Below are 9164 nucleotides of genomic sequence, written 5' to 3'. Positions count from 1 at the left end.
TCTCGGCAGCAGGACTATAATAATACGTTTGTACGCCACACCTGACATCAAGACTTCCTTTTTGTTCCTTTTCCAAGATTTCCTTCATAGCTTGAACCACACACTATGCAACTATCTCAAAATGAAATTAGCCATTCCGGTGCGAAGCCATTGGTGAGCATCATGGGGTGACGTGTTCGCGCCCCCTTAAACCTGAACCTACGCTTTTCTACTATTTCATTTCTCATCAAATGCACTACCGAGTGACCTTGGAAAAACATGACCCATAAGCGCTTCCAGGGAGAAGTCCGACCGGCGCCGACGTCTTTCTTCCGCGTAAAGCACGTACCGCGCCGTAACCAGCGTCTGCTGCGTCGCAGAACCATGCGCTGCGCCGGTCGGCCGGTGCGCGCGGGCCGGCCGAGTGGGCGACACGTCCGCGGTCTCAGGGTCGCGTCGCCCCGGCCAGGGGACGATCGGGCCCGATCGGAGGGTGGTCCCCCCACGCGGACGTTCAGGTGGACGGCGGTTATTCCAGTGCGGAACCGGGCCGCCCCCGGCGGGCTGACCTTGACACGCTTGGCCCGGCGTGCCGAGATAAAGGGAGGCCTGGCGGGAAGCAGGGCAGTAAGACTCGGAGGGCTGCGCCTGAGACGACCCACCGCCTGACGTCAACCACCCGAGGTGAGACGAGATGCCGTCTGGGGCAGAGACCAGTCCGAAGCACAGTAACGACTCGTCCCAGGAGTACGTAGAGACTGCGGGCATCGAACTGATCAGCGGTCCATTTTTCGACCTCTCCGATGCATTAGTCGTCCGATGTACTAGTCGTCCGATGCACTAGTCATCCGATATACTAGCGTCCGATGCACTAGTCGTCCGATGCACTAGTCGTCCCATGCACTATTCGTCCGATGTACTAGTCGTCCGATACACTAGTCGTCCCATGCACTAGTCGTCCGATGTACTAGTCGTCCCGTGCACTAGTCATCCGATGCACTAGTCGTCCGATGCACTAGTCATCCGATGCACTAGTCGTCCGATGCACTAGTCGTCCCATGCACTATTCGTCCGATGTACTAGTCGTCCGATACACTAGTCGTCCCGTGCACTAGTCATCCGATGCACTAGTCGTCCGATGCACTAGTCATCCGATGCACTAGTCGTCCGATGCACTAGCGTCCGTTGCATTAGCCGTCCGATGCACTTGTCGTCCAATGCACTATTCAGCCTGTGTCAGTCATATATGACTTTCACAGCGCGTTTTTACGTAAAATCCATTGTTTGAACGTTACAATTTGCATAACTGGTTTTGCAACGTTGCGAAGAAAAGCATTGTAGTGCAGCTGTCGGCAAGCCAAAGGGCAGTATCGATATCTGACAAAACTAGTGATGGTGCGTAACAGGTCATCACGCCCCCACATAGAATGCTTAGGATACACTGTGGGCTCTTGCCACGTTGCCAGCATGTTTTTGGGACAACTTTTAAGGCGTTTGTGTTTTATACGACCGAAGGACATCAGGACAAACAGCGTTGTGATCATTATGAAGACTTCCGTGTTTGCTTGGGGGCTCACTGTGGGCTCTTGCCACGTTGCCAGCATGTTTTTGGGACAACTTTTAAGGCGTTTGTGTTTTATACGACCGAAGGACATCAGGACAAACAGCGTTGTGATCATTATGAAGGCTTCCGTGTTTGCTCGGGTCTGTGTCTCGTCGACCGTTTTTGTTTGGCACCTCACGCTCGTTTTATCCTGGTCCCGTCTCCACCGGCTGGCACCGTCCCGCTACAGTACTCTCGGGCTCTGACCAGGGGCATACGTCCTGTTTCAGATGAAGCTTTTGCTGGCACTAGCGCTGGCTCTGTCCGCCGTCCTCGGCGACGACAGCAAAGTCAGCTCCGACCAGCCGGCCAGCGACGTCCAGTCACGCTTTGCTGGCCGGCACCTGGGCGGCGTGTACCCTGGTACCGGGTACCCTGGTACCGGGTACCCTGGTACCGGGTACCCTGGCACCGGATACCCTGGTACCGGGTACCCTGGTACCGGATACCCGGGCACCGGATACCCGGGCACTGGGTACCCCGGTACCGGATACCCTGGTGGCAACCCCTACATACGGCCGTCGTACTGCAAGTAAGTTCGGGATGTCTTACCATGATCTCACAACGTAACATCAAAATCTTGCCCCGGCAATTTTCTATTCTGGGGTAGGATCATCCTGTAGTGATCAGTTCTGTCAGTCTAGGGGTTTTCATCGAATTTCACGCAGGGGCATAGAAATGTCCTTAAAGGGAGTGTTCCATGTTTATATGGGGATTTAACTGAAATAGCCATCTTAAAGACCTTTCGGTACTGTTTACAATCCTGCACTTCTTAAGACCTAAGCCCCATAGTTTCTGCGCTACATACCCGCGAAAGTGGGGAACGGCATTCATGACGTCATAACAACGCCATTCAGATCCTGCCGTTGCACAAGCCATGCGCCGGTCAAGGCCAATAAAAATATAATTGTTGAGACGTTCACATCCGACGTTCGCGAGCGCCATTTCCAGATATAACGCCCGTCAATTGGCTCTCAATCAATGTTGTGAGAGGTACGATGGCGCAATCAAACCATGACGCATTGAGAAGCGCACTTACTAAACAGTGAACTATGCTGTCTAGAGCAGCCTTTAACCCCTCACAGTACGCCATTAGTTATAAGTGGGCTGTTTCATTGCATCTGATGTGTGCCTCTATATCTTCAAATGTGAAACATTTCCTTTAAAGTGCAAAGTGCGCATGTTCGAAATCAATTCTTTCCATGCGTCGCGGAAAAAAACTGAGGATGGGCGTGTATTCCCAATGTTTCAGATATCAGCACGATGCGTATGATACAGCATGGAAAACATGGACGCACTGGCGATTTGCATCCATGTCTGCCTGTTAGTTTTCCAGATAGCAGTTACATTTCTCGCCCTATCACTACACGACGGCACATGCACTCTCACCGAGTGACGGCGCATGCACCCACATCGAAACAAAATCTTAAATTTAGGCATTAGGTACACTTCTGATCATTTCGACAGACCCCGCTTTTATTTGCTGGTGGGAAGGGATGAAGTCTACTGTTTAGCTGGGGCTATAGCCCCCCCCCGCTAACTTGGTTTCCCTCCGCCACCCCCAAACTTGGGGAAAGTGGGGCAGATCCGGGGAGAGATCCGTTTGTTGGCGCATTTTGGGAGAATTTGCAAAACTTTTTACTGCTAAGCCCCTTCACACACTCATTTGGCAGAGTCACTTGCACTTTGATATTTAGACATTCATATTTACGTTTCGATCTTGAACGCATAACAAATCTCAGTCTGACAGGATATGGACGCCCATGATGGACCTGGCATGGGTGTAGGCTTCCAAGCCAATCGTCAGTAACCATTTCAACGGCCCTGCAAAACTGGTTAAAACTGGTTGGCGCCGGCGTATCCATGTCTGCGCGAAACGACCAACCTTGACGTCTCCGCTCGGTTCTGACCGCTGTGCCCGCCGACAGGAACTGGTGCCGACGGGACAACTACTACCCAGGGCTGGGCCGGCAGCAGTACTACTGCTGCGACAGGCGCGGACCGGACGTGTACAGGCCCCAGCCGCTGGTGGTCGGCCCCCCGCGGCCCTACGTCTACCCCGGAGGACAGCAGAGTGAGTATGCCTCAGTCGCTGGTAGGCGGCCCCCCCACGACCCTACGTCTACCCAGGCGGACAGCTGAGTGAGTATGTCCCAGCCGCTGGTGGTCGGCCCCCCCCCCCACGACCCTACGTCTACCCCGGTGGACAGCTGAGTGAGTATGCCCCAGCCGCCGGTGGTCGGCCCCACGCGGCCCTACGTCCACCCCGGAGGACAGCTGAGTGAGTATGCCCCAGCCACTGGTGGTCGGCCCACGCCGTCTTGCGTGTACCCCGGAGGACAGCTGAGTGAGTATGCCCCAGCCGCTGGTGGTCGGGCCCCCGCGACCCCACGTCTATCCCGGAGGACAGCTGAGTGAGTATTGCCCCAGCCGCTGGTGGTTGGCCCCGCGCCGCCTTGCGTGTACCCCGGCGGAGAGCTGAGTGAGTATTGCCCCAGCCGCTGGTGGTCGGGCCCTCGCGACCCTACGTCTACCCCGGAGGACAGCTGAGTGAGTATGCCTCAGTCGCTGGTGGTCGGCCCCACGCCGCCTTGCGTGTACCCCGGAGGACAGCTGAGTGAGTATGCCCCAGCCGCTGGTGGTCGGGCCCCCGCGACCCCACGTCTACCCCGGAGGACAGCTGAGTGAGTATGCCCCAGCCGCTGGTGGTCGGGCCCCCGCGACCCCACGTCTACCCCGAAGGACAGCTGAGTGAGTATGCCCCAGCCGCCGGTGGTCGGCCCCACGCGGCCCTACGTCTACCCCGGCGGAGAGCTGAGTGAGTATGCGCTTGTCGCTAGAGAAGTCGACTACAGCGGCAGGGGGCTCCAACTGAAGTGTTGTTGTGCCAACTATGTTCGCGCCTGTGGGCGGGGGAAGCGGCGAGCAATCCCACGTCCGCATGCAGGCAGCAAACTCAGCTGACTCGAGACCATGTGTAAGTTGTATCCCGGCGACGCTTTAGTTTTAGCGGAGGATAAGAATGACTTCTCACCTGCTGTAACCCGACGGCACAAAAATAGGTGTGCCGCTATATGTAACAATTTGCGTCTGCCTTTCATGCACACAGACTGCACGCGACAAGATTTTGCATCAGAGGATGATGTTTAACACCCCTTCACCCCTTTCGTGCTGTACTCTGTAACGTTGCCATGCACATACTAAAAAAAAGCTTAGTATCAAGCACTGCCTGCTCGGTAGGCGGGGCGCGGCTGGTCGGGTTGGTCGGGCGCGGCGGTCTCTGTTGAGAAGGATAAAGCGCAGCAGCGGTGTGTGTTGAGGACAGCGCGCAGCAGTGTCTGTTGAGAATGACAGAGAGCAGCGGCGTCTATTGAGGACAGAGCGCAGCGGTTGTCTGTTGACTGTCTCAGAGAACAGCGGCGCCTGTTAAGGACAGCGCGCAGCTATGTCTGTTGAGGTGGATGGAGCGCAGCGGCGTTCGATGAGAATGACAGAGCGCAGCAGTGTCTGTTGAGGATGACAGAGCGCAGCGGCGTTTGATGAGAAGGACAGAGCGCAGCTGTGTCTGTTGAGAAGGACAGAGCGCAGCGATGTCTGTTAAGGAGGACGGAGTGCAGCGGTATCTGTTAAGGGGGACAGAGCGCAGCGGCGTTTGCTGGGGACAGAGCGCAGCAGTGTCTGTCCATTGCGGTCGTATGAGTGACGCAGGCAGTCCCGTTCTCGTTTTAGAGGTGTTGCCCGCCGCCGCAGCCCGTCTGCCTGCGCGCCTACGGCCTGGCATCTCCCCCGACTGAGTGCTACAGCGACTCGGAATGCTCCACGGCCGACAGCTGCTGCTTCGACACCTGCCTCAACCACAAGGTGTGCAAGACCGCTGACTATCGTGGACACGCGGACGGGGCCGTACTCCCCGCAGAGGGGCGGCCTCCAGGCGCAGGCACGGGCAGAACGCGCACCGCCGCAGGGGCGGCGGCGGCGGCCCGCTCGCCGGCCTCCTCAGCGTCTTCGCGCGCGACGCCGCGCACGACGACCCGATTGTCGCCAGTGACGATGCGGCCGTCGTCAGCGCCGACGACACAGCGGCGGCAAGGTGCGCTTTGCGAGCGAGAAGAAGGCGGCCCTGGATAAGACGCCCGGGTCGGCGTCGACGCCGCGTGAGCGCCCCTGCACCCTATTGCGTCACCCGGCCACCGGCCATCAGGTGGCTGTGTATTGGTGTTGTCAAGGTTCGGTGGTTTGTCCCAGGGGGTGTCGAGCGGCAGGACCGGTGCGTGAGTCACTGGGCCCACTGCCGGGTCATTTCCATTCTCCAGCGGCGAGCGGCGATGGTGCCCCCCACTGACCACCGCTTCCGCATGAGAACGCGACGTTGCGGACAGACAGCTCGTACATTCCGTGGCGTACTAGGAGGTGCTCTGTGACTGGCGGGTGACCTTGTGGCGACCTTGTGGTATGCATGAGGTGTGTGTCGCGGATAGCGAGAGTGTTGTAGTGATGGCTTTACGCCAACAACGCGGGAAGGCACCTGAGGGATCACGGGCATTTGAATTGTCAACACGTAAACTGGAGCCTTGAGAAAGCTTATGGCAATATTTTCCCGGGCGTTAAAGTTCTGGAAGATTGCCTCATTTCTCCTTTTTTATTTATGAACGTTTCCCAATGAGCGCTGAGATGTTAATTTATTCGAATGCAATAGGTTGAAGTGAAAAGTGGCGGCGTCGATAGTGATGTTGCACCATGAAACGTTTGCCATTGTTTTGCTGACCTCTGTATCAATGCGTAAAATAATATGCGTGCGTCAAATAAAGCAGAAATAATATACTCTCTGGAAATATAAAGCTGCGCTACTACAACCTTGATGTGGTGTCAATTGACATATCTACCGCCACGCAGGGGTGGAATTTTGCTTTTTTCATTTGGGGGGCCGAGGTCATGAACATTTCCCATCCTATCTCCCAGACGCCTTTCTTATGAATTGGCATCGCACTGGTATGTTCGAAGTCACATACATACCGATCTTTGCAAAATTTTCGAAACACTTCCCATACAAGACGCAGACACTTAGGAATCCGAACAGCGTTGCTTTGAGCGCCTTTGAAGTATGTGCAATATTTCACAGATGACAATTTGTGGGACAGCGGATGGGCTTTTGTATCCTAATTATGCTTTTTCGTAGATATTTCACAGCTTACGAAAACGTGATATACCAATTCTTACCTCAGTTTAATCCAAACATGGATTGGGTGTGGGTGAATGAAAACCAAAACAACCAAAAGTCGTTATAACATGATGCGATATAGACGGCGCTAGCGATGAGGGTAGCGCCAGCCATATAGGTGGCGCTAGCACTGCACTGCTGGTACCAAGAGTAGAGGGATGCTTACATGATCATAGATCATTTCTATTAGGGATGTATGTCTGGCGGCAAAATAGGTTTATGATAAGGTGCCGGCCTTTCACCCACAGCACCGTTGCTGCCTCTAAAATTTTGTCAGAGCTCCAATACATTTTTACTACCCTTATCGTGAAGGTCGTGTCACTTTACATACTTTCCGGTCTGTCTCCCCCCTCCAATGCTGATTCGAGCCCCCCATACTTATGTGAGTCTCTCGATGCACATGTGCAAAATTAAGTATAAAAGCAAAATTCAGGAAATATCTTTAAAATGCTGGTACAGCAGGTGCCTATCTCAAGGCATCGCTATTATATATTTCAGGTAAATTTTACATCACATCGTATCCTGTATGCATCTTATGTGCCTTCCTTATTTCTATTTCTTTGAAGTAAGGTCAATCTGGAACCATTTCTAGACTTTTTTACGCGATAACTAATTGATCGGGACAAAAATCACTGTCATGCGGCAGCTTTTAAGCAAAGGTGCCCCGCATGTATTTACCTGTCTGCGCAATTTTTAAGCGAACGGTGGCTTTGTACGCATTCACCCTGTCCTGCGCAGCTTCTAAGCAAAAGGTGGCTGTATGCGTGCACCTATCTGCGCAGTTTTTAAGCGAAAGATGCTGTACGCATTCATCTGTCTGCGCAGGTTATTAAGCAAAGGTGGGCTGTATGCATTCACCTGTCTGTGCGGCTTTTAAGCAAAGGTGGCCGTATGCATTCACCTGTCTGCGCAGGCTTTTTAAGCAAAAGTGTCTGTATGCATTCACCTGTTGCTGCAGCTTGCCACCAATGAGCGTTTTATTTTATACATAAGCAATGTGTTAACTTCACCGTTCTACGACTTCCCTCATGAGCCTGATGTTTTCTTAAATTGGGGCACATGCAAGGCTACACAATGGAGGAGGGGAGGCGCAACTACAACATGAAACTAAGTTAAGCATGCCGCAGGCCGATGTTTTTTAAATGCAACCTCGACGCCAAGAACACAACTGAAGTGGTCAAAATAAGTGAAGAAACCAGGTTTTGGGGTAAATGTTAAGTCAAACTTACAGGCTGAGCCACATAGCTGATTTAAAAAAGAGACACCTCTGCTCAAGATCAAGTTAGGGGCGAGGTCAAGATTGAATGCGAGGAGTGATCACAATGCCAAATGTAATGCCTGACATACAGTTCACGTGCACTAGTCAGGAATGGGGCATGAAACAAACATTTTGCCTCGTTCGTATCCGTTTACTTCTACACAAATACAAAAGAAATCGATACCTCATGCCAAGAAAGGGCCACATACTGAAAGCAATGGTCAACTTAAGTCAGTGACCTCAGATACAATCAGATTGCTGTTTAAAAATGAGGTTGTGACGCTGTTGTGAAGCTAAGTTAATCAGGCAAGACTACGACCACATCACAACGTATTATAGTGGATGCCATCTTCAACCATATTTTGGTCCGACGTGGCTTAGCTTAGAGAATGCTACCTATTAAATGCATGGAAACAAGCATGAGATGTGATGAAATGAGCTCTTTTACAACCATCGGTAAACTTTGCAAGTGGAAAAGACTACTCTGGCAACACAATTTCTCTACCTAATAAATCAGCCCCACAGTACGTCATTGTTTGATCGCGTCATAGTACCTCGCACAACATTTATTGAGAGCCAATCAATGGCCGTCGTATCTGTAAATCGTACTTTCGAGCACCAGATACGAACGACTCGACAATTATGTTTTTTCGGCCTTGATCGCCGCTTGGCCTTTGATGTGGCGGTATTTGAATGAGGTTATTATGACGTTATAAATGCCACGGTGACATTGAAGTAGTCGGCACATCTTTGCGGGCGTGTAGCTCAGAAACTAGAGAAATTTTGGTCTTACGGAGGGCATGTCTTTGAACTGCACCGAATGATTTTCAACATGACTTCACTTCAAGCACTTTACAAATATGGAAGACCCCCTTTAAACCCAACTAGGTTCCTAACCGGACATCCCATGGAATACAAGCTCGGAGTGCATTTCAAATTGTTGCAGGTGACGTATCAAAAGTATCAAGATGTAAACAGTAACTAAGCTGCAGCTGTTTGAACAAAACTGCCACGCAGGGCAACTGCTTAACCCGGCCCACCAATTCAAGGCTCTCAGAAATCGGTACCTGGGAGATATTTTATAGAGGCATCATTCACAGTCCCGA

General features: G+C 52.6%; 1 protein-coding gene across 1 annotated transcript; it reads left to right on the top strand.

Annotated features, from left to right (window-relative positions):
* The first annotated feature begins 604 nt into the window (after positions 1-604).
* Positions 605-5320, top strand: LOC119114904 (lamprin 1.8-10). The gene is made up of 4 exons (XM_037238965.1): positions 605-663; positions 1813-2114; positions 3511-3656; positions 5295-5320. Exons 2-4 carry the CDS (start codon positions 1813-1815, stop codon positions 5309-5311), a joined length of 465 nt encoding a protein of 154 aa, XP_037094860.1. The 5' UTR covers positions 605-663; the 3' UTR covers positions 5312-5320.
* The last annotated feature ends 3844 nt before the right edge of the window (positions 5321-9164 follow it).

The sequence above is a fragment of the Pollicipes pollicipes genome, unplaced genomic scaffold (assembly GCF_011947565.3).
Source record: "Pollicipes pollicipes isolate AB1234 unplaced genomic scaffold, Ppol_2.1 Scaffold_3087;HRSCAF=3621_pilon_pilon_pilon, whole genome shotgun sequence".
NCBI classification, from domain to species: Eukaryota; Metazoa; Arthropoda; class Thecostraca; order Pollicipedomorpha; family Pollicipedidae; genus Pollicipes; species Pollicipes pollicipes.
The sequence above is the reverse complement of the archived record's forward strand: the minus strand, read 5'-3'. Positions and strand labels throughout refer to the sequence as shown.

What these genes read in the sequence shown, in the direction of transcription:
- LOC119114904 (XM_037238965.1), top strand. Translation starts at nt 1,813, where the DNA reads ATGAAGCTTTTGCTGGCACTAGCGCTGGCTCTGTCCGCCGTCCTCGGC. An exon ending in ATACGGCCGTCGTACTGCAA is followed by an intron (nt 2,115 to 3,510) that starts GTAAGTTCGGGA and finishes GCCCGCCGACAG; the next exon opens with GAACTGGTGCCGACGGGACA.